At 42.2% G+C, this 26,174-nt stretch overlaps 1 protein-coding gene across 1 annotated transcript; it reads right to left on the bottom strand.

The window, feature by feature from the left end:
- Positions 1 to 390: 390 nt before the first annotated feature.
- On the bottom strand, positions 391 to 25,892 carry DGAT2L6 (diacylglycerol O-acyltransferase 2 like 6). Its single transcript, XM_032592194.1, has 7 exons — positions 25,808 to 25,892; positions 8,030 to 8,140; positions 7,430 to 7,500; positions 6,864 to 7,068; positions 5,303 to 5,477; positions 1,754 to 1,965; positions 391 to 1,325 (listed from the first exon to the last, which is right to left on the bottom strand). The coding sequence occupies exons 1-7, from the start codon at positions 25,890 to 25,892 to the stop codon at positions 1,171 to 1,173; spliced, it is 1,014 nt and encodes a 337-aa protein (XP_032448085.1). The 3' UTR covers positions 391 to 1,170.
- Between the last annotated feature and the right edge of the window lie 282 nt (positions 25,893 to 26,174).

Genomic DNA, 26,174 nt, shown 5'->3' with positions numbered 1-26,174 from the left:
GGAATCTCACAGGGTTGGCGTTAGCATTAAGAGACAAAGACTGTGAAAATAATGGCATAATCCATGTTACACAGTAGGAAGTTGACATAAAGTAGACTCACAGTCTGTGCATGGTCTTGTGGCTCCCTTCCTTCTGACTCTGGATGGCTATGTGGGGGTCAGGAGAGATGGGCTATTCAGTGGGTACCTATGCCAGTTCTCATGATTTTGCCTCTGTATCCTACACTGTGTAGCAGTTCTGGTTCCTCTCCATCACCTCTTCTGTCAGAGGAAGTATAAAGGGTGGATGAAGAGGAGGAAAATGGCTTTCCACAGACCAGCTTTCTGGCCAGGTTTGAGGGAAGGCCAGTAGTGAACCACAGTAATTAGAAAATAGTCATAGCCTCTTTTATACATCTAGACTTTTATTTTTAACTTTTTAAAAGTTTATTTATTCATTTTGAGAGAAACAGAGTGTGAACAGGGGAGGGGCAGAGAGAGAGGGAGAGAAATAGAGAATCCAAAGCAGGTTCCACAGGATCAGCACAGAGCCCAACGTGGGGCTTGAACTCACAAAGTGTGAAATCATGACCTGAGCTGAAATCAACACTCAGACACTTAAGCAACTGAGCCACCCAGGTGCCCATAGACCTTTATTTTTATAGAAGAAACAGCATAACTGCGTGTGGCAAGCTTTTGCAGTGTAGAATTGTGTCACAACTGAGGGAATCCTTTCTGTTTGGATCAGCAGCTACAGTTCAGGTCCCTGGTTTACCTGGTTGTGGGTCCCAAATTGTAAGGAGGAGAAGGAAACAAACTATTCCTGTTCTCAACAAGGCTTCTAAGCCTAAATCTAAAGAGTGATGGTGTCACTAAGGTTTGGTAAGGGTGAGCGGTGGTGGTTTTTGGCTTCTCATTCCTTTGGTCAGAGGGTTGGCTGGAATCAGGGGGCAAAAAAAAAAAAAAGAGCTTTGGATTCACAAGACTCTGCTTTCTACAGTGGGTTGTTGCCTACTCTTCTGCTCCTTTGGTTTCTTCTGCAAAACCCCATTCATTAAGTACTTTCTGGCTTGGTTGGCCTCCTCCCTCATGCCTGAGATTCTCCTCTCTCCCTAAGTTCTTCCTTCTGGGTTACCCTATTTGGATCCATCAATGCTTTAGGACTTTAGTGATGGGGGAATCTAGTTCCTGTTATATGATTGTCAGCTCCTGGGCCTCAGGAAAGCCATACTGAACTTTGTGCTGGTCAAACAGCTTGCGCAGGGCACTGATGTAGAGTGCATGGTACTTGTCCACTGTCTTCTTGTTTGGCTTCTTAATCCTAGGGATTGGCAGGGGTTCCCCAACTATGGAGAAGGAGAAGAGACAAGCATCTGAGCCTCCCTTCCTCAACTCAAATTACCCATCCCTCAGAGGGATCCACATACTGAAACTCAGTATCTGTGTCTCCTCCCTTTCCTCTGTTCTTTCCCTCTGCTCTAGCCCCATCCCATTCCATATTCTCCAAATACCTAATCTCATGCATGCTGAAGAGAATGAGAGTAAGCTCAGAAGAGTGTTGAAGGAATGCATGTGAATAATAATGCTCTCTTGGCAGCTACGGAATGGCAACAACTCTTATTTGTTTAGTTGTCCTGCCCACCCTGCCCTCAACCATACCTACTGGAATTCCCAGTGCCCATCCCAGCTGTGTGCTGGGTCTCCTGGACTTGATGGATGACCTGGGTGGTGGGAATCAACGACCAGAGTGGTCCAGAGGTATTGGAAAGCTTACCAACAGTGGTAATGGGCAGATTGAAAGGAAGGAAGCCCCAGGATTCTCGAGTGAAGCCCCGGCCATGGAAGGTACAGAAATTTAGTCCCAGGATTTTTTTGAATGTGTCCTGGAAGGTTTTTTGGAAGAACCTTATCCATGTGCCCTCAGGGAAGGTCTCTTGATTGTGAACCTCATTCTCTCCAAAGGAATAGGAAGGGACAAGGTACGCTCTGCAAAGAAAGGAGCATAAGTATTAACTCTCCCAGGTAGCTTCCCCCCAGCAAAACCCTCTCCAAGGTGGGAAGACTTTCCAAACATCCCATTGTAGGACAAGAACCCAATCACCCAAACATCTTCATGTCTCATTCTTGCCATGCTCCACCCTTCTAAATGAACCCTTTGTGGGGAGCTGCTGCACCTTGTCCCCTGATAGGAAGAAACAAATTTTAGACACTGTAACTGCCTTCACTGCACCCAGCATCCAGAGTGATCTTCTTAAACTGCATATCTGGACATGTCATTTCTCTCTTTAAAACTCTTCCAGAGATCCTCACTTTGTATCATGCTGCTTACCATGGCTTTTGTGCTCTAGCCCTGCCTACCTGGCAAGCTTCCTCTCTCCCCACCACTTCCTTGCAATCTGCTTAGCCATTCTAAATGTGCCAAGTTGCTGCTTGTCTATGCTGCTTCGTACATTCTGCTCCCTCTGCCAGAAATGCTTCCTATGTCTTCACATAATTCTACTGTGCCCTTCAATGCTCAGCTCCAATTTCAATCTCTTAAAGAAACCTTTTTTGACTACCTCCAGTTCCCTCCTCCACAGTGTAGATTAGGTACCCTTCATCTACTGCTTCTCTTTCTCCACACTAACACTATTCTAACTCAGTTATTCCAGTCATCTCCTTACCTGTCTTCCTCCCTAGTTGTCTGTCAAGCTGATCAAAGGTGGGAACTGTGTCATTCATCTTTGAATCTCTAGGGCCTCACAGAGTGCCTGATACATTGTAGGTCAACTGAGTTCTTTCTCCCATTTTGTCTGATTGGCAACTCCTACTATTTTAGCTCACAATTCAGATGTCACCCACTTATGAAACTTCTACATTGGGAGTGAAAATTTTTTCATCAATTATTGCTACCATAGCACTTTGTATATATCTCCATTATAGCACATCTACTGAGTTTTTTCTATGTGTCAGCACTGTTTTGAGCCCTAGGGACACATCAGTGAATAAAATGGATAAAAACAATTTTTGTCAGCAAAAATGAACTACTGGGACCTTATGAAGATAAAAAGCTTCTGCACAGCAAAGGAAACAACCAACAAAACTAAAAGGCAACCAACGGAATGGGAAAAGATATTTGCAAATGACATATCAAAGGGCTAGTATCCAAAATCTATAAAGAGCTCACCAAACTCCACACCCGGAAAACAACCCAGTGAAGAAATGGGCAGAAAACATGAATAGACACTTCTCTAAAGAAGACATCTGGATGGCCAACAGACACATGAAAAGATGCTCAACGTCGCTCCTCATCAGGGAAATACAAATCAAAACCACACTCAGATATCACCTCACGCCAGTCAGAGTGGCCAAAATGAACAAATCAGGAGACTATAGATGCTGGAGAGGATGTGGAGAAACGGGAACCCTCTTGCACTCTTGGTGGGAATGCAAACTGGTGCAGCCACTCTGGAAAACAGTGTGGACGTTCCTCAAAAAATTAAAAATAGACCTACCCTATGACCCAGCAATAGCACTGCTAGGAATTTACCCAAGGGATACAGGAGTACTGATGCATAGGGGCACTTGTACCCCAATGTTTATAGCAGCACTCTCAGCAATAGCCAAATTATGGAAAGAACCTAAATGTCCATCAACTGATGAATGGATAAAGATATTGTGGTTTATATACACAATGGAGTACTACGTGGCAATGAGAAAGAATGAAATATGGCCCTTTGTAGCAACGTGGATGGAACTGGAGAGTGTGATGCTGAGATAAGCCATACAGAAAAGGACAGATACCATATGTTTTCACTCTTATGTGGATCCTGAGAAACTGAACAGAAACCCATGGGGGAGGGGAAGGAAAAAAAAAAAGAGGTTAGAGTGGGAGAGAGCCAAAGCATAAGAGACTCTTAAAAACTGAGAACAAACTGAAGGTTGATGGGGGGGTGGGAGGGAGGGGAGGGTGGGTGATGTGTATTGAGGAGGGCACCTTTTGGGATGAGCACTGGGTGTTGTATGGAAATCAATTTGACAATAAATTTCATATATTGAAGAAAAAAAATTAAAAAAAATAAAATCAGAAAAAAAAAAGAATTCCCCTGGGGGGGGAATAAAATAAAATAAAAACAATTTTGTCCTCATGGAGCTTACATTTTTTTCTTGAGGGAAGACAGACAGTAAACAATGATAACAAATAAACAAAAAACAGATATATAAATAAATAAAATCAGTGATATATAAGAGGATGATAAACACAACCAGAAAAAGTAGAGCAAGATGGTCAAGATAGACCTTATTGAGAAGCAACATTTGAGCAAATACCTGGAGGAGGTAAAGCAATCAGACAATTATTTGGAGGAATAATGTTCCAGGCAGAGGGGACAGCTAGAGCAAAGGTCATAAGGCAGGAGCATGTAGCTTGTTTGAAGTTTAGCAAGGAGCCCAATGTAGCTCTAACAGAGTAAGCAAGGGTGAGACCAGGAGGTGATGAGGACTGGCTAAGGACCAGATTATTTAGAGTTCTGCAGGCCCTTGTAAAGATTTTGGCTTTTGCTCAGAGTGAAATGGGAGCCATTGGAACATTTGGAGTAGTGACATAATCTCACATTTACTGTAATCAGCTACAGTTGAGAATATTCTCTTGGATGTAGGGGAGAGAGGGAAAGAAGCAGGTAGAGCAGTTAGGAGACTAATAATCTAGGGCAGAGATGATGCTAGTTTAAACCAGGGAGGGGGTTGTAGTTGAGATGATAAGTGGTTGGCTCCTGTATAGTTATATGTGTGCATGTCTGTTGTTCCCACTGGACTGTCAGTTTCTTAAAGGCAAGAACAAGGTCTTATTTATTTTTATACCCTCAATGCCTAGTACTATGCCTGACACACAGTAAGCATTAAGTGACTGCTGAAGGAATGCATCCTATTCCTGAAACCAAATTATATGCTGTTTGGGGGCAACAACCATATCTTCTGTATTTTTGCAACCCCCACAACACCAAGCCTAGTGCCTTCCTTGCCCCGGGTAGGTTCTCTGGGCCTCTCAGTTAATGGGTTGATATAGAGTGAAGCTCCACTTCCCCAGACCTACAGCCAACTAGGCTAATGGGAAGGAGGTAAAGGTCTTTTCCTACTGTTCTTTCTCCAACTTCAAGTAAAAGAAATGCCTACAAATGTATCTGGAGGCCCAAACACCATTAAGACACAGTGTGAAGGAGCAGAGGGAAGCAGAGTAAAGAGGGAGCCCCCTTTAACGGGTTTCCAAGGGAGGGAACCATTCTGGAGAGGTGCTACAGAGTACCTTTGGCACCCTGACAATAGGGTACAGAACCTGGGGACCCACCCTGTCTTCAGTGCCAACTTCACAAAACCTTTACGTTCTTTAAGGTAGATGGTAGAGGCTCCTGGTTGGCACAAGAGGGCTTCAGCAGCTCCACCAACCACAATAACCACAGCATTTCCTGAGCCTTTTTGGGTCAGCAAATACTTCAAGGCCAACTCACTCACTGGGCACACACCTGTGAAAGCAAAGAATCAAGTAGCATAACAAACTTGGTGCCTGAGATTGGGGTGGGGGGTTCCTCTGGGCTCTTCCTGCTGGAGACAGTTCTGTTTCCTGAATATTGTTTCCACTTTTTTGTCTTTGACCTCCACATCCTGGGTTAGCCGTAGCCTGAGGTTAGTCCTTAGGGTCAGCTTCTGGCATTGGAAGTTCTGTACTACTACAGTTGGGGATACCTTGAGTTCCTCTGCCTGCTTCCTCTTAGCTCAACAGTATTTAAGCCCATCACTTCCCTTTCTACCCATAAACCATAGCCATCTTTGACTCTCCCCAGTCTTACAGGTCTGGAGACTCTCCAGAGTTTTCTCCCTCAGGGGTGATCAGGACTAGCCACCAGAAACCTGCTTTCTCCCTAGAGCAACCTGCCAACTGGGCGCCATTGGCTTGGGTTTCTGTAGAGTATGCAGATCCAGGAGCTTGTACAAACCAAATTGAAATGTGGACAAACTATGGAATGAGGGTAACACCTTGCTGTTCCACAACAGTCATGGAGTCTTTCCTCACTTCTGCTTTTCATCTTTACTCTGGGATTACTTTTTATTCTCTCTTGAGATGGCAGAAGTTGCCCCCAAGCCTTAATCATTTGGTTCATGCCAAACTCAGAGGGGAGCAGAACCATCCTCTGGGACTCAGTGGTCCCACCTAACCTCTCCAGATAAATGTATCTTTTTAATGTTTGGTTTCAGTTGTTTTCTGGTGTCCAGAAGTGGAATATTCATCCAGAGAGAAGGACATTTGTCACAGTACCCTGGCTTAAAGCCTGGCATGGGGAAGTTGTCTTGGATTCTGATGTATGCCTATCCTTTATTCCTTGACATCTTATGCAAGTTTGAAGGGGTTCCCAGGAAATGAAGATCATGGGCAAGGAGGGTACAAGCTAGTATGAGAGACTTTAAAATGTCTTTAAGAGATTTTGAAAGCTGCTATACAAATGGCCAAAATAAGCCAAGTGACATCCCAGAAAGAATCTAGCAAAGTTCATCTGAGCTGCCCCATTCATGTCTGATTTTTCCTACATTTGGGTTTCATATTTGGCTTTTGCCTTTTGCTTTCCACTTTTGCTTTAATCCTGAGATCCAGTCTTCTGCTTCCTCCTCTGAAAGGATTCCTGGCAACTCTTATAAATGCCTGTAACTTATCCTACTGCCTAACTAAACCCTGCCTCCCAGATCTTGGACAGAACCTGATGTTTAGCCACATATTCCTTTTACTGGCTTAGTGTGTTCTGGACTCATTTTCTACTAAGTTCTCTTCTAGCAGGATGTGAGATGTGGACTGTTAGGGCTTACTGGGGCTGGAGCCCTGAGGTAGGTCAGAGGATGGAATGATTTCTTATACTCACCCATTGACATCACATATTCTCGCACAATTGGGATCCAGAAGATCCCTTCCAAGGTCCCTACTGAAGGAGTGATGCCTGGGAAAATCCGAGAAAAGCCAGTGGCCTCAGTAGCAAAGTTGATGAACACACCATAAGAGACAATGCCATGGGGGTGATTGGCAATGATATAGTTATGTTCCGGAGAGATGTCATGAGTCTTCACCAGCTGTTAGAGGGAGATTAACTCAGAGAAGTGGATAAGAAGAAGGAAGAGAGGACATGTGGACCCATATACTAGCACATAGCCTATTTTCCTTGGGGAGCCTCAAATCCCTGTTCATTGGGATGTAATCATTGTCATAGGATTGCCAGGGGTTATGATGCTCAGAGGATTTGCCACTGTGAAGAAAGGCTGCTATCTATCCATCTTCCCACCTGCCCATCCATCTTGGGTGCCTACTCTGCATTATGCCCTCTGGGCCTTGACCTTCACTGCTGGCCACTAAAGCCTTTGAAAACATGGAGCTAAGTGGGAAAGGTGAGTCCAGGCAACATAAACCAAGGGCACTCAGAGGAAGGGTGGTTACCTTTATTGGGAAATAATTTTGAAAATACTTCCAGAGGGTCCAATTTCGTACCCAAGCTGAACGCCTACCACCTGTGGATACAGAAGGGAAGGAAAGAGCAGGTGAGATATTGCCAATCCCTCTACCTATCCCAGAGGTGGAGGGTTCTTTCTACAGTCCTCAGGTCACAGAGGAGTTCCCATTTTCATAATTTCATATTTCTAGAACACAGAGCTGTAGGTACTGTCCCTGAATCCAACCCCCAAGAAGATATAGGAGGTTCATGCTCTCCAGGAGCCAGCCAAGAAGGTGATGGGAAGATATCCCAAGGCTGGGGGCACATTCCCTGAAACCTCTTAATTCTTCTTAGGAAGCCTGGGAGAGATCTCTGTTCTTTGCTGAGATTTGCTCCCCTCTCTTCCCTCTCCTTCCCTCTACCCGTATTTGCTTCTTTTAATTTTTCCTGCTGTCCACCTTCCTATCTCATTTCCTTTCCCTTTCCCCATCTTTCTTCTTTGCACCCCTTCTCCCTATGCCTCTTCCACTCTCTCCATCCATTTCCTTCTCCCTGTGGTTCCATCCTTGGCACAGACAGGTACCACCATTCTTCCCATCTCTTACCTTGACTGTGAGTATTCCAATCATAGGCGAGCCAGGTTAAGGCGAGCACAGACAAGATCCAGAATTTAGTGAACATCAGAAAGTAGGGTATAAGAATAATAGGAATTGCTCCTGAGGGGACACAAAGGGTTTATGCCCTTCAGGTTCCTTCAAGTTTAATATAATTCTAACTACCATCTCTGCTCTCTACTGAAGGAGCAGGTCAAGGCTGGTGTGAGACCCTTCTTTCCCACTTCCCTCACAAACCCTCCCCACTCTGCTGTAGTCCAGGCTGACCTCTGAGTCCTTGGATCTGGGTACTTTTGATGGCTGAGATCTTAACTGAGGAAACTGCATAACCATGACATTCTCAGAGCAGGCCCTCAGCTGGGGTCAAAGGACAGCAGCCCTCCTTGGCAAGTGGCTTCCCAAGAGCAGCACTTGCACCAGTGGCTGAAATCCCCATTCTGGGACTTCAGGAATTCCTTTCTAAAAGCTCAACCCTCCTTTCTTTGTGGGACTGCTAAACCAGCACATACCAGCGGAGAAGGGCTGTCTGCAGTACACAGGCTGTTTGATGCTGAGAAGAAAACATGTATTAGAAACTGCTTTACTAGGTTCAATTTTGTCTCATTCAAAATGTTTCAAAAGTTCAGAAGGGGAAATATTATCTCTGTTAGCAAAGGGCCACAAAAGGCTATGAAATGTAAACATGATGCATCTCACAGCAGTGGGAATTCCCATTTTAAAATCTGCAGTCATGAGAAAGAGGGGCTAAGTACACATATTGTTAATGAAAAAAGACCCAGCTAAGGGAATGACTTCTTTGACCAGGTAACCACATCACGAGAGATAAAATTTCCAGAGAATGGAAAGAAACTCAAAAATTACTTAGAAGTGGGTTTATCTCTTGAATTTTGGACATAGATGAAAATAATAGGAAAAAAGATAGAACAGGCCTTTCTTTAAAGATCATGTTATGGAGTAGAAGAAATCTTAGTGATAGGCTGAATCCTCTTTGCAAGGGCTGGCTGAGATAGTTTTTATAAGCATGCCAATTAAATAGAAAATAGTGGTGGGAGAAATTTTATAGGAAGCTTGCCATCTATAAATGTCCTACTACCCCTGATCCTCATAAAAGATGAGAGTAAATTTGCTAGGTAAGCTCTAGAGGAAAACTCAGCAAAAATCATTAATTAAAGGTAGTCTGAGTGTATAATTTCTCTTATATCTTGCTTCAAATAGATTTAGTTTGCATAACCAGTATTTAGAACAGTGCCCTGCACACAGTAGGTGTTTAACAAATATCTATAGACTGGCTAGAAGATAAAATAAGTGTTTTCTCTTTTCAATAATAGGTAAACTTAAATGTTAGAGTTTTGCCAGATTTGTGCTATTTAAATGTGATGTTATTTAAAAAGTATGGATGGATTGTGTACCTTATATCTGATCTCTTTCAGTTATTCACAAGTCCTAACGGTAGTCTAACCAAGAGCCATACCTTGATAAACACCATCCTCCTTGTGGAATCTATTTGAACTGCAGGTGTGGCACCTCAGGAGACCATAAACGTCCTTTGAGGAGAAGCCTGCCAGACCTGGTCTGTTCGAATGTCATTGGCATCACTCACAGTGACAGAAGTGGGATTTAAAGACATAAGAGAAACAGAGGCCAAACATGGAAGAGATAAAGTTCATGGACCAAGGAGTTCTGTGACAGAAAGCAAAGGTATCTGAGGCAAGAATGATGGCGAACAACCATTTGTGTGTATGTGTACGTGACCCTCCCTTACATATTATGGCCTTGACACCAGGAGATGCTTCCAATATCTCGTCTGTGTTGAAGGGAGAAGTCGTAGTGTGGATTATCACGGAAGAGGTTCACATAAGGTAGGCTCTTAATTTAGTTTATATTGAAGATGGCCAAGCCATTCTAATAGATGTGTAGTGTGGTATCTCATCATAATTCTAATTTGCATTTCCCAAATACTTAATGATGCTTCCATCTGCCTTCTGTATATCCTCTTCGGTGAGGTGTCTGTTCATTTCACTTTAGTCCATTTTTCAATTGAGTTTTTTTGTTTTGTTTTGTTTTGTTTTGTTTTGTTTTTAGTGGTGAGTTTTAAGAAGAGTCCTTTATATATTCTGGATACAAGTTCTTTGTTGGATATGTGATTTGCAAACATTTTCTCCCGGTCTGCTTTATCTTTTCATTGTCTAAACAGGCTCTTTCTTAGGGCAAAAGCTTTTAATTTTGATGAAGTCAAATGTATCATTTCCCCCCTTTCCAGATTGTGCTTTTGATGTAAAATATAAGAACTTTTTACCTCACCTCATGTCATGAAGGTTTTCTTTTTCTTATTTTTAATGAAGGCTTCTTTATAAGTTTTTTACTAAACGTTTTACAGTTTTGTGTTTTACATTTATGTCTCTGATCCACTTTGAGTTATTTTTTTTAGTAAGATGTGAGGTTTAAAATTTTTTTTTAATATTTATTCATTTCTGAGAGAGAGAGAGAGAGAGAGAGAGAGAGAGAGTGCGAGCGGGGTAGGGACAGAGAGAGAGGGAGACACAGAATCTGAAGCAAGCTCCAGGCTCTGAGTTGTCAGCAGAGAGCCCAATGAGAGAGGCTTGAACCCACGAATCGCAAGATCATGACCTGAGCTGAAGTTGGACACTTAACTGAGCCACTGAAGTGCCCCTAAGATGCGAGATTTTGATCAAGGTTCATTTACTACATATGGATATCCAATTGTTCCAGCATCATTTGTTTAAAACACTACCCTTCTTCCACTGAATTGCTTTTGCGTCTTTGTTAAAGATCAACTGGCCATAGGAGGGTTCAACAGAGAGATCTTGAACTCACCTTCTCCCACGAACACAGTATCTCTACAGCTACAGAAGAAACAATTCCCTCTGAAAAGGGCCTGAAGCCTAGCTGAACAGAGACTCCATGACAAAGAATAAAAGGGCCACATTGAGATAGGTAGGAGAGGTGGAGACACAGTCTAACAAGAAATCCCTACCTCAGGAACAGTGACCCACAATTGGAAGGGGTGTCAAAATCTGGAGCTCATCCCTAAGGACTGAGGGGTTTGTGCCCCATTTCAGGCCTCCCAACCCTTGGGAACTGCACCAGAGAGATGAGACCGCACAGCATCTGGTGTTAAAAATCAATGGGGTTTTGGGGCGCCTGGGTGGCGCAGTCGGTTAAGCGTCCGACTTCAGCCAGGTCACGATCTCGCGGTCCGTGAGTTCGAGCCCCGCGTCGGGCTCTGGGCTGATGGCTCAGAGCCTGGAGCCTGTTTCCGATTCTGTGTCTCCCTCTCTCTCTGCCCCTCCCCCGTTCATGCTCTGTCTCTCTCTGTCCCAAAAATAAAAATAAACGTTGAAAAAAAAAATCAATGGGGTTTACTTTCAGGAGAACCATAGGGCCATAGGAAATGGAGGATTCATTCACTCTTGAAAGGGCTTATGTACAGACCCTCTTGCCCTGGGATCCAGCACAAAAGCAACAGTTTGAAAGGAGCCTGGATCATATTTTGAGGACACTCATTTGTTTTTGTTTTTGTGTTTATGATTTAACTTTTTTTTATTTTTTAAGATTTACATCCAAATTAGTATATAGTGAAGCAATGATTTCGGAGTAAATTCTTTAATGCCCCTTACCCATTTAGCCCATCCCCCCTCCCACAACCCCTCCAGTAACCCTCAGTTTGTTCTCCATATTTATGAGTCTCTTCTGTTTTGTCCCCTTCCCTGTTTTTATATTATTTTTATTTCCCTTCCCTTACGTTCATCTGTTTTGTCTCTTAAAGTCCTCATATGAGTGAATTCATATGATTTTTGTCTTTCTCTGATTGACTAATTTCACTTAGCATAATACCCTCCAGTTCCATCCACGTAGTTGTAAATGGCAAGATTTCATTCTTTCTGATTGCCGAGTAATACTCCATTATATATGTATACCACATCTTCTTTATCCATTCATCCATCGATGGACATTTGGGCTCTTTCCATACTTTGGCTATTGTTGATAGTGCTGCTATAAACATGGGGGTGCATGTGTCCCTTCGAAATAGCACACCTATATCCCTTGGATAAATGCCTAATAGTGCAATTGCTGGGTTGTAGGGTAGTTCTCTTTTTAGTTTTTTGAGAAACCTCTATACTGTTTTCCAGAGTGGCTGCACCAGCTTGCATTCCCACCAACAATGCAAAAGAGATCCTCTTTCTCTGCATCCTTGGCAACATCTGTTGTTGCCTGAGTTGTTAATGTTAGCCATTCTGACAAGTGTAAGGTGGTATCTCATTGTGGTTTTGATTTGTATTTCCCTGATGATGAGTGATGTTGAGCATTTTTTAATGTGTCGGTTGGCCATCTGGATGTCTTCTTTGGAGAAGTGTCTATTCATGTCTTTTGCCCATTTCTTCACTGGATTATTTGGTTTTTGGGTGTTGAGTTTGATAAGTTCTTTGTAGATTTTGGATACTAACCCTTTATCTGATAAGGACACTCATTTGTTAATCTTAAATTATCTGCTGAAGAAGCAGAAACTTGTTGGGATGCTTTCCAAGGATGGAGGCACTGGTGGGTGTCATTTTTGAGTTCTTCTGCTTTATTGGTTGGCACTAGCAGGTGACTTTTACAAACCCTACCTCTAGCCTGCTAGCTCCACTGGGAGTGCCACCCATGAACTGCAGGTGTAGCCTACCCCACTGCAGCTGGGCTGGCCAAGTGCCCCACCCTCATGTTCACAGTTGTGGCCCACTGAGTCAGCAAGCACATGCAGCCCACACAAAGGACACCCCCTGAGCACCTGGCGTGGGTGGCCAGGGGGAATTGCATTTCTGGGCCCCATGAGTCCAAAATAATTGGAGAGATAGTCTTTGGCAGGCTACCACCCACAGGGCACTGCACAAACAACAGACTGAAACAAATCCCCCAGTCTTCATGTGAAAAAGTTTTATTTTCTTGTCCTCAAGTTTCACCCTGAGGGGCAGGTTCAGGTTTGCCTCACATCCAGAGGCACTCCCAGGGAACATGGGCAGGGAGACACCACTGTTGGGGGTAGAGTTTACTTTAAAAAAAAGAACACGGGGGGAGTAAAAATACAATTTTTAGGATTGTTCAAGACAAAATGAAAAAAGAAAACTGCAAAGCAGAAACATACCCATAAATATAGAGAACAAACTGATGGCTATGAAGGGGGATGGGCAAAATGTGAAGGGTAATGGGAAGCACAGGCTTTAAATCATGGAATGAGTAAGTCATGAGAATGAAAGGTACAGCATAGGGAATATAGTAAATGGTATTGTAATAGTGTGTATGGTGACAGATGGTAGCTACACTTGTGGTGAATATAGCATAACTATAGAGTTGCTGAATAACTATGTTGCACACCTGAAACTAATGTAACATTGTATGTCAATTGTACTTTAATAAACATAAAATAAAATGTCAAAAAAGAACCCTCAAAACAAAGACTGCAAACAAAGACAAAGAAGGACATTACTTAATGATAAAGGGGTCAATCTAACAAGAGGATATAATATTTGTAAATATTTACACACCCAACGTAGAAGCACATAAATATGTAAAACAAATATTAACAGACCTAAAGGGAGAAATTGACAGCAAGCAATAAAGTAATAGTAGGGGAGTTTAATACCTCACTTACATCATGGATAGACTATCCAGACAGAAAAGCAATAAGGAAACATCAGCCTTAATGACACATGAGACAAGATGGACTTAATAGACATATACTGAATATTTCTTCCCCAAGTAGCATAATACACTTTCTTTTCAAGTGCACATGAAACATTCTCCAGGATAGATCATATTAGGCCACAAAACAAGTCTCAGTAAATTTAAAAAGATTGAGATATCAAGCATTTTCCTCCAATCACAATACTATGAAACTAGAAATCAACTACAAGAAGAAAACTGGAAGCATCCCAGTATGTAGAAGCTAAACAACATGCTACTGAACAACCAATGGGTCAATGAAGAAATCAAAGGAGAAAATTAAAAACACCTGGAGACAAATGAAAATAGAAATACAGTAGTCCAAAAATTGTGGGAAGAAGCAAAAGCAGTTTTTTTTTAAAGTTTTATTTTTGAGACAGAGAGAGACAGAGCATGAATGGGGGAGGCGCAGAGAGAGAGGGAGACACAGAATCGGAAGCAGGCTCCAGGCTCTGAGCCATCAGCCCAGAGCCCGACGCGGGGCTCGAACTCACGGACTGTGAGATCGTGACCTGAGCTGAAGTAGGCCGCTTAACCGACTGAGCCACCCAGGTGCCCCGCAAAAGCAGTTTTAAGAGGGAACTTTATAGCAATACACGGTTACCTCAAGTAACAAGAAAAATGTCAAACAACCTAACGCTACATCTACTGGATCTAGAAAAAGAACAAATAAAGCTCAAAGTGAATAGAAGGAAGGAAACAGTAAATATCAGAGCAGAAATAAATGAAACAAAGAGTAAAAAGACAACAGAAAAGATCAATAAAACTAAGAGCTTGTTCTTGTTTTTTAAATGTTTATTTATTTTTGACAGAGAGAGAGAGAGAGAGAGAGACAGCGCGAGCAAGGGAGGGGCAGAGAGAGAGGAAGACACAGAATCCGAACCAGGCTCTGAGTTGTTAGCAGGCTCCAGGCTGTCAGCACAGAGCCCAATGTGGGGCTTGAACTCATGAGCTGTGAGGTCATAACCTAAGCCAAAGTCAGCCGCTTAACCAACTGAGCTACCCAGGCACCCCAGACTAAGACCTTGTTCTTTGAAGAGATAAGCAAAATTGACAAATCTTTAGCCAGACTCATCAAGAAAAAAGAGAGGGCTCAAATAAATAAAAATAGAAATGCAAGAGGAGCACTTTAACTGATATCATAGAGATACAAAAGATCACAAGAGACTATTAACAATTATTATGCCACAGGGGCACCTGGGTGGCTCAGTTGGTTGAGCATCTGACTTCGGCTCAGGTCATGATCTCACAGTTCGTGGGTTCAAGCCCTGCGTCAGGCTCTGTGCTGACAGCTTGGAGCCTGGAGCCTGCTTCACATTCTCTGTGTCCCTCTTTCTCTGCCCCTCCCCCACTTATGCTCTGTCTCTTTCTCTCTCAAAAATATATAAACATTAAAAAAATTAAAAAAAAACAATTATTATGCCAACAAATTGGAAACCTAGAAGAAGTGGATAAATTCCTAGAAGCATACAATCTTCTAAGATTGAATCATGAAGAACTAGACTGACTGGTAATTAAAAATCTCTCAACAAACAAAAGTCCAGGATCAGATGGCTTCACTGGTAAATTCTACCAAACATTCACAAAAGATTTAATACCTACTCTTCTCAAACTCTTCCAAAAAACTGAAAAGGAGGGAACACTTCCAAACTCATTTCATGAGGCCAGAAGTAACCTGATACCCAAACCAGACAAGAACAACAACACACACACACACACACACACACACACACGAAAAAAGAAAAAAAGAAAAAGGGAAAAAATTATAGGCCAGTATCCCTAGTGAACAAAACACAAAAATCCTCAATAAAATATTAGTAAATTGAATTCAGTAACACATTTAAAAGGATCATATACTATGATCAAGTGGGATTTATTTCAGAGATGCAAGGATGGTTCAGCATCCACTAGTCAAACAACATGATACACCACATTAATAAAAATGAAGGATAGAAATAACATGATTATCTCAATAGATGCAGAAAAAGCACCTGACAAAATTCAACATCCATTTATGATAAAAACTCATGAGGGAATGTACCTCAATATAATAAAGACCATATATGACAAACCCACAGCTAACATACTCATCAGTGAAAAGCTGAAGGTTTTTCTGCTAAGATTAGGAACAAGACAAAGATGCCCATTCTCACCACTTTTATTCAACATATTGGAAGTCCTAATCACAGCAATTAGACCAAAAAAAAAAAAAAAAGAAAGAAAGAAAGAAAGAAAGAAAGAAAGAAAGAAAAGGGATACAAATCAGAAAGGAAGAAGTAAAATACTCACTATTTGTAGATCACATGATACTATATAGAGAAAATCCTAAAGACCACAAAAAAAACTGTTAGAACTAATAAATGAATTCAGTAAAGTTGCAGGAAATAAAATCAATATACAGAAATCTGCTGCATTTTTATACACTAACAACAAACCATCACAAAGAGAGTGTAAGAAAACAATCCCATTTACAACTGCATAAAAAAAATACCTGGGAATAAATTTACCCAAGGAGGTGAAAGACCTGTACACTGAAAACTACAAAACATTGATAAAGGAAATTGAAGAAGACACAAATATATGGAAAGATGGTCTGTGCTCATGGATTGGAAGAATTAACATTGTTAAAATGTCCATACCACCTTAAGGAATCTACAAATTCAATGCAATCTCTATCAAAATCCCAATGACATTTTTCACAGAATTAGAATAATTCTAAAATTTGTGTGGAACTTCCAAAAATCTTGAATAGCCAAAACAATCTTGAGAAAGTAGAATAAAGCTGGAGGTATCATACTCCTGATTTCAGACTATACTACAAAGCTATAGTAATCAAGACAGTATTGTACTGGCATAAAAACACATAGATCAGGGGCACCTGGGTGGCTCAGTAGGTTGAGTGTTCAACTTCAGCTCATATCACGATCTTGTTGTTGGGGGGTTTGAGCCCCATGTCAGGCTCTGGGCTGACAGCTCAGATCCTGGAGCCTGCTTCAGATTCTGTGTCTCCTTCTCTCTCTACCCCTCCCCTGCTCACACTCTGTCTCTCTCTTTCTCTCTCTCAAAAACAAATAAACATTAAAAAAAACATAGATCAATGGAATAGAATAGAGAGCCCAGAAATAAACCCACACATATATGATCAATTAACTTATGGCAAAAGAGTCAATAATATACAATGGGAAAAAGACAGTTTCTTCACCAAATGGTGTAAATATAAGAACATTGGGGAGCAAATGGTAATTTAATAATTCAACATCTAACATGGCTTCCTATGACTCTTAGGGTGAAGTCCAGTCTTGTAATCTGGGTTTCAAAGGCACTCTGTGGTGGAGCCCCGGGCCACCCCCTTGTCCTCTGCACTCCACCATACTGTTCCGTCAGTTCCTTCAATTCATTCTGCTCTCTAGCCTCTGGGCCTCTGTGCATTTTGTCCCTTTTACCTGGAAGAACCTTTCCTCAGCTCTTTCCTGGCTAGTTCCTATTTATCTTTTAGGCCTCAAGATAAACGTCACAGTTTCAATGTTTTGGCACTATCTTCGACTTCTTTCTCTTTCCCATTCATTCTCCTGCCTGTATCTCCATTGCTACTGCTATGGTTGAAGGCTTGATCTCCTCGGGTTTGGACTGCAATCTTGAGTCTGTTCTTTTTGCCTGCGTGTCCCTTCCCCTCTGGTCCATTTTCCATGTTATTGCCAGATTGCTTTCTAAAGCACAGTCATAATGTTGTTTGCCTCTGAAACCTTCAATATTTTCCCACTGCAACAGAAAAAAAGTGTAAACATGTAGTCCCTCCGTGGACGAGCCCCAAACACCTTCCTCACCTCATCTCTACTACCTGCACTCATACTGCTTATGCTCTAGCCCAGTATTTCTCAAAGCATTGTCCTTATATCACTGTAGGTACACTAGATGATCTGAGGTGGTGTATGGATGGTAAATCATTTTAATATATAGTGAATAAAAAGTGAATTTATGGTAGTGATCTAAAATATCTGTTATAATACACTAATTTAGGTAACAGCAATGAGTCAATTTGGAAAAAAATGTTGTCATAATAGCATAGGTGGTACTCAACTGTAGAAAATCCAGAAGGTGGGATGTGAATGGCTGAAATATGGGAAACAGGGGCCCAACCACCTTAGTGTACTCCCCATTCCCAACTCTATACCTTTGGTGGTGCTGTTCCTTTATTCTGACTACCCTCTCTTCAACTTTCTGCCTATCAAAGTTCTTTCAGGCTTCAAGGATTTGCTCAAATGATACCCCCTTGATGATACTTTTGGTGATTCTCTGCTCAGAATGAAGGGTTCCCTCCTCCACACAACCACAGCACATTACTTATGCTTCTGTTTGACTCTGTTTCATTCTGGTGCTTATGTAGTTAGTACCTCACAAGTCTAGCCCTCTCCCTATTAGACACTAAGCTTCTTTTGTTTTATAAATTTTTAAGTTTATTTATTTATTTATTTATTTATTTAGAGAGAGATAGAGACAGAGAGATCAGGGGAGGGATAGAGAGAGAGAGAGGGAGAGAGACAATCCCAAGGAGGCCCCATGCTGTCAGCACAGAGCCCAATGTGGGGCTCAAACTCATGAACTGTGAGATCATGACCTGAGCTGAAATCAAGAGTCAGATGCTTAACTGAGCCACTGAGGCACCCTCAGCACTTATTATTAATAAGCACTTGTTCAGGACTTAATGTACATTATCTCATTTAATTCTCTCATAACCCTGACAAATAGATAATTTTATTATCCCCATTTTATATATGAACAAATGTGATGCTCGGAGTGGTCAAACTTTGGGGGAATAAAAAGTTCCAAGCTTTAGGAAAAAAGTAGGTAGCATTTGTGGAGTCTTTACTATGTGTCAAGAGCTATTTTAGACACTTTGTGTGTGTTACCTCATATTAATACCTGTAGGAAAGAAAGTTCATGCCTTCCAGGAACTGACAGTCTAGTGGAGAAAATTGATACCATAAATAGTGGATAGATTCCAGAGGGTAAGACTATATAGTCAAATGTTATTTTATGTGAACCCAAGCAGAAGACCATTCCTTACTGCTGGGGAACCTGGAAAGGCTTCTTGTGGAGGGTAAGATTTAAGTTGAATTTTGGAGAAAGAGTAGGATTCTGACAGAGAGATTAGTGGAGGAAGGGCTTTCCATGCATGAGGAAGAACTTGAACAAAGATCTGTAGATGGAGGAGCCCAAGGCCCATAACACCATAACCTGAAAAAGTACAGGGAGACGGGGAAGACATGGAATAGGAGATGGAACTGAGAAGGAAGCTGGGGAGATTAGGCTTCACGCTAGAGGAAATATGAAGCCAGTGAAGGTTATCAAGCAGAGGAACAGCATGATCATATCTGTGTATCAGGAAGATAATTTGAGACAAATGTAGTAGCAAGAGAAACTGTAGGCACTAATTAAGAGATGCAGTAATATATTTTTAAAGTGTTTATTTATATTTGAGAGAGAGAGAGAGAGAGAGAGAGAGAGCAGGAAAGGGGCAGAGAGAGGGAGAGAGAGAATCCGAAGCAGGCTCTGTGCTGTCAGCACAGAGCCCAGTGTGGGACTCAATCCCATGAACTGAGATCATGACCTGAGCCGAAATCAAGAGTTAGACACTCAACTGACTGAGCCACTCAGGTGCCCCAAGATGCAGTAGTTTAGATGAGAGACAATGGGAACACGAAGTAGGTTACTATTTCTCAAACCAATTTGAAAGATACTATGGAGGTAGAATTTTCAGAGTTTGGCAGTTGATCAGATGTAGGGGGTGAATGAATAATGCCTTGAAGGATCTGGGAATGCTAGGAAAGTATTAAAGTCTCTATTTGCCTAATTTTCTAGGATCTAGTTACTCATTATTCTTCCTGAAGGTGCAATGAAATCAGAATGTAGGGTGCTTGTCTCAGAAGTGGTTGGCTTTCCTCTGTTGATTAAATGGCAAGGTTGGCAGTGTCTTATGAGTTGGAGTGGTTGGGCTTGAAGTAATGTCAATTTCTATAACAGAAAGAAAGAAAATGAACATCTATTGAGGATTTTTTTTGGCTCTTTGATCTTCAGAATGGTATTTAGAGGAAGATACTATACTCTGTTTCTACAATGGTGGAGGGTGAATGGCTTACTTGTGAAGATCACATAAAAATAGTATTGATGGAGGCACCTGGGTGGCTCAGTCAATTAAGTGTCCAACTCTTGATTTTGGCTCAGGTCATCATCTCACAGCTTGTGAAGTCAAACCCTGCATCAGGTTCTGCACTGAGAGCGCAGAGCCTGCTTAGCATTCTCTCTCTCCCTCTCTTTCTGCCCCTCCCCCTCTCAAAATCAGATAGATAAACTTTAAGAAGAAATAACATTGACTTACTTGCACAAGGTCCAGTAGCAACAGGTGGCAGACCTGGCCTATCTGATTACTAAGACTATGTTCTATTTTATGTAGTATCAGAAACCAGAGAAAGAAGGCAGACCTAAAAAAAGTGGGGGGTGATCAGAGGTGATCAGGTGAAAGAGAGGAAAAAGAAAAAGAGATGGACTTAATGGTCTCTACTGAGGGAGAATTTAGAATTTAGTGTCAATTTAGTGTCAGGCCTGGTCTTGTGAGAAATATAACTATGACAAGATATGGCTCCTATTCTCATGGGGCTTATTGAGTAGAGGGGGCAAAGGATACAAGGGCTGCTACCTAACCTATTTTTACAAAGTGCTTTGGACTTTCAGAGGTGATACGGTCTTGGGTTGGCTAGAAAATGTTGCAGAGAAGATGTGAATTGAGCAATATTTCAAAGGACAGGTTGTCCATGATTATTAGTCCAGGGAGAGGGATCAGAACATCTTTCCAGTGGAGGGAATAGTCAGAGCATAGGTGAAGGAGTGGGAGAGTACCCTTTATGTTTGTTCTATGAATAGACTGCTTGGAACACAAGCTTCTTATAGGGTAAGAGTGGGGGGATGAGCTGGTTAAAGGTTAGAGCCAGAGAGTGGAGGAGGGCCTTGAATGCCCAGGCTAACATATTTGTACATCACTGAGTAGGCAGTGGGAAATCACTGACTATTTTTGAGCAGGAGAGGACTGTAATTAAAGATGTTTTCAAAAGACTCTACTGGGAGCAAGCAGTGGAATAGATTGGAGAGGGTGAAGACTAGAGGGTAGAGAGCCAGGAAAGCAGATATTGCAACAGTTTAGGTAGATGGTGACACATGCCCAGAAAAGAAGAGACAGAGAGCCATCCTCCAATGGAAGCTGGCCCTCAGAGGGCCTCTCAGGGCCATTGCCTAATTCTAAGGGTCACGAATATTTGTATTTTACACCTCCCCCAAACTGTCTTTTCATTCCTCTCTTCTCCCTTCTTCCCTCCTTCTTGTTCCTCTCCTTTTTCTCCTCTTTCCCCCTATTTCCTCTCCCATTACTTTCAGGGATGCTCAGTAATCAGCCATGATTCTAAACGTCATTCAGGAAAGTGGAGAGGTGCTGAGGGAGGCTCTGAGCAAGAAAGAGGAATGAAGGAAAGCAGGTGCATGAAAAAATTAAGAAGGAAATCGAGGAAGGAAGGAAGGAAGGAAGAAAGGAAGGGAGGATGGAAGCTATTCTATATGGAGCATTTACTGTATACCAAGCTAAGAGGATGGGGATACTGAGGCTTAGAGGGGTCCAAATACTTGTTGGAAGTCACACAGCTAATTGTTATCCAAGTTTGACAAACTCGAGAACCCATGTCCTGTTCATCATGTTTCACTGTTTCTATTTCCTGCTTTTCCTGATCCCCTTAACTTGGTGTGATAATTTTTCCCTGAAACCCTAATATCACTTTGTTGTGACTATTTCTTTCACTTACTACAGTCTGTCTTACATCGTAGTGACTTCTGTGTGTGTCCAGCACTGATGCATAAACTGTGTACAGTGGTGGAACTAATGATTGCTTTATCTTTGTTGCTAGATAGTAAGGAGTTTGTACTTGATCCATGGTAGTTTCGACAAGGACCGTCACCACCTTGTAATTAGTATTTGCTCTATAACTATTGAACAGATTTGAATGTCTTAGGCACTTCTGGGGACATCTTACACTGTTACAGATGCTCCAAGACCCAGGATTCATGTTGTATTTCTAGCACAATCACTAAAATGATAGAAACAGGATGTATAACATCTAACCTAGTAGAGGAAGGCAAATGGAATGATAAAAATAATCAATGTAAAACAAGACAAGATAGGGGCACCTGGGTGGCTCGGTCGGCTAAGCTTCTGACCCTTGGTTTCCACTCAGGTCATGATCTCACACTTTGTAGGACCGGGCCCGGTGTCGGGCTCCATGCTGGCGGTGCTGAGCCTGCTTGAGATTCTCTCTCTACCCCTCCCTGCTCGTGCTTGCTCTCTTTCTCTCTCAAAATGAATAAACATTTTTTAAAAAGAAAAAAAAATAAGTCAAGACAAATGGCCAACAAGCATATGAAAAGATGCTTAACATCACTAATTGTTAGGGAAATGCAATCAAAATCCCACAATGAGATATCACCTCACATTCATTAAGATGGCTCCTATTAAAAACCCCCAGAAAATAAAGAAGTGTTGGAGAGAATGTGGAGAAATTGGAACTTGTGCACTGTTGGTGGGAATGTAAAATAGGTGCAGGTGCTGTGGAAAACAGTGTAGCTGTTCCTCAAAAAAATTTAAAATGGAATTTCCATGTGATCCAGCAATTCCACTTCTGGGAATATATCCAAAAGAATTGCAAACAGGATCACAGAGATATATTTGAACACTCATGTTCACAGAAGCATTATTTACAATATTCACACAATAGAATATTATTCAGCCTTAACAAGGAAGGAAATGTTGTCATGTGATACAGTGTGGGTGAAACATGAAGATATTATGTTAAGTGAAATAAGCCAGTCGCAACAGGACAAATAGTGTATGATTCCACTTATATGAAGTACCCAGAGGAGTCAAATTCACAGAGACAGAAAGTAGAAGAGTAGTTGCCAGAGGCTGGGGGGAGGGGACAATGGTGAGTTCTTGTTCAATGGGTACAGACTTCAGGAAGAGAGCTCTGGAGGTGGATGGTGGTGACAGTTGCACAACACTGAATGTACTTAATGCTGCTCTAATGTACACTGAAAAATAGTTAAAATGGTTGGTTTGATGTTATATGTATTTTACCACAATTAAAAAAAACTTTTAAAAATGCAGGTGAAAGAAAACATTCACACTTATTATTAGTGTTTTCACTTTAGACACGTAGGTGCCATCATTTGTCCATAACATTCCCACCCCACACCTCCAGCTCTTCCAGAAGAAGTGGAAGCTGGTAAGATGGTGGGGGGGGGGGCTGGGAGTGGGCATTACTAGGAGGCTAACCCTCACCTATGGGCCCTTACATATTCAGTGTTGGATGTGCCTTGTACCCTATCCCTGTCCACAGTGTCCTTTGAAAGGGGGAAAGGAAGAGAGAAGAAAACACTTAAAAACAAATCATTTTCTGGGAGAAAAATGAAAACATTTTATTGAGGAGTGCTCCCTAGAAGAGTCAGAATAATCTGGGCACTTGTGTTCGAAGACCACACAAAGGGTTTCTGGGTCAGTACAGACTCCACACCTAAAGGGAAGAACTTACACACCTCTTCCTCTCTCTTTTATTAAAAATTTTTTTAATGTTTATCTTTGTAGGGGGGGCAGAGAAAGGGAGACAAAGAATCCAAAGCAGCTCCAGTCTCTGAGCTGTCAGCACAGAGCCAGACTTAGGGCTCAAACTCACAGGGTTGTGAGATCATGACCTGAGCCAAAGTTGGACGCTTAACTGAGCCACCTGGGCGCCCCTCTTCCTCTCTTGACCTCTTTTCCCTGCTCTCTAGTTCCCAGACTTGCCCACTCTTTCTAGGATCCAGACTTGAAATGGTGGCTGCCACCGCAATACCAAGACTTTTAGGACATTCCTGTGCCCCCCTCACTTTCCTGAGGGCTGCAACTTGTCAAAAGGGTCTGTTTGAGGAGTTAAGACAAACGTAAAGGAAAACAGAAAATATGAAAGACTAGAAGCAAGTTTACAAAAAAATCGCTTTTTCCCCCCTTAATACAGCTAGAGTCAGGCCATTGATGAACTAAGTGCTCAGCATGATTTGATTTCAATAAGGCTCAATAAGTCATCATCTTTGGCAGTCACAGATGCCTTTGGCAGTCTGGTGAAGCCTATGGACCCCTTCTCTGAATAATATTATAAATGCACAAAATAAAATATATAGACTTACAAAGGAAATGCAAAATATTAAAACACAGTTCTCAAAACATCACCAAAAATGTGTCATAGTAACATGGGCTTCTTGGTTTATGCATCAAATAACAGACCTAATGGCAGTTCCAATAACCACTGGCATTTTGAAGTAGTCGTGAGCATAAATGACATTTCGAGATGCCTGCAACAACTGGCAAATGAAACGCAAATCTGTGATGTCTATTACTGACAAATTCACTGGTGCTGTTAATGTTTCTGTGGCTTGTTGCCTACATTCATTATTTCAATTCGAAGCTAGTGAAAATAAAGGTAAATTTTGCTATATGAATTCAAAGTTGTCCACCCCTACCCCCAATTCTAGGTCCATAGGCCTTTGGTTAAGGCCCTCTGCTCTAAGGGATCATATAGTCTCCCATAGATTGGAATTGGCTGCCTTCAGGGTGACATTTCTCCCCATCCAGTTTCCAAGCTTTGGCCCTGGAATTGGTTGCCCATGAAGTCCTAGATTCCGGTTGGGAAAAGCTTAGCACTCTCAACCCATTTGCCCAGCACTGATAATTGCCATGCTCTGAGTCCACTGAGCAACTTGCCTTTTATTAAAGTTCTGTCTGGGGTGCCTGGGTGGCTCGGTTGGTTAAGCATCCAACTTTGGCTCAGGTCATGAACTCACGGCTTGTGGGTTCGAGCCCCACGTTGGACTCTCTGCTGACAGCTTGGAGCCTAGAGCCTGCTTCAGATTCTATGTCTCCTTCTCTCCCTGCCCCATCCCCACTTGCACTCTCTCTCTGTCTCTCTCTCTCTCTCAAAAATAAATGTTTTAAAAACTTTAAAAAAATGTTTGTTTAGGGGCGCCTGGGTGGCTCAGTCGGTTAGGCGGCCGACTTCGGCTCAGGGCATGATCTCACGGTCTGTGAGTTCGAGCCCCGCGTCGGGCTCTGTGCTGACAGCTCAGAGCCTGGAGCCTGTTTCGGATTCTGTGTCTCCCTCTCTCTGACCCTCCCCCGTTCATGCTCTGTCTCTCTCTGTCTCAAAAATAAATAAACGTTAAAAAAATTTAAAAAAAAATGTTTGTTTAATGAGTCACTAGGGCAGCTCCCAGATTTTCCAGAATTTTCTCCCCATAGTTTTAGACTAGAGAATCACCTTATGCCTACCTAGCAATACCAACTCTGCAAGCCACCATCACCTTTGCCCCCAACCCTGAATAGGACTCTTTTTGGCAAGTTCAGAGGGAGTGAGCGGGGGGATGCATAAAATGGGTGTTGGGCATTAAGGAGAGCACTTGTTGGGGTGAGCACTGAGTGCTGTATGTGATGAATCACTACATTCTACTCCTGAAAGTGATACTACACTATATGTTAACTAACTGTAATTTAAATAAAATCTTGAAATTAACAAAAAAAACAAAAAAACAAAAAAAAAAACAAAACAGGGGGCAGTCCTGGGAAGGCTGCGGTGATCTTTAAACCAGAACAACCATGTATGGAAACCAATTTGTCAATAAATTTCATATATATAAAAAAAAATAAATAAACCAGAACAACCAAAGGCTCACTCATGGCCTTCATGCCCTCAGTTGGAAAGAGGGAAATCTGATGATTTCATTAGAAACCTAATGATTTCATTCTTGCTCAACAGCATCCATCTTTCTGGGTGAGAAGCAATAGTCCTTCCCAAAGAGGGTGGGTGGGGTGTGGCGGGGGGGGGGGGAACCAGCCAAATGATCTCTTTGGATCCTTCCTCATCTGGGATTCTTGCCCTCGTTCTTGGCCTGTTCTCCTGTGCTCTCCAACCCCTGGTGTTCACTTACCTAAAAATACGTAGACGGGGAGCCACTGCAAAACAGACAGGGTTTGGAGGCATTCGTGAAGACCCAGTCGGGAAAGGAAGGCCATGGCTGTTGTGGCAAGAAGCCCAAACAGAAGGCCAGCACTTCTAAAGCTGTGCTGATTACAGGTGCTTTGCTTTCATCTCTTATCACTGAGTCCCTTTAGCTGCTGAAGGTTTTAGGCTTGACCTAACCTTTCCTCCAGTCTTCCTTGTTCTCTGTCCCGCCCTGGCTTCCTACACACACATGAGGTTTCAGATCATGCTATCTAATCTCCCTAATATATATCCCTTCTCCTTGTGTGCTTCATTGCAATAAGGGAGATATCGCTTAGGGGTGGTTCTTGCTG

The sequence above is a fragment of the Lynx canadensis genome, chromosome X (genome assembly GCF_007474595.2).
Source record: "Lynx canadensis isolate LIC74 chromosome X, mLynCan4.pri.v2, whole genome shotgun sequence".
NCBI classification, from domain to species: Eukaryota; Metazoa; Chordata; class Mammalia; order Carnivora; family Felidae; genus Lynx; species Lynx canadensis.
This window is presented reverse-complemented; position numbering and strand designations above follow the sequence as displayed.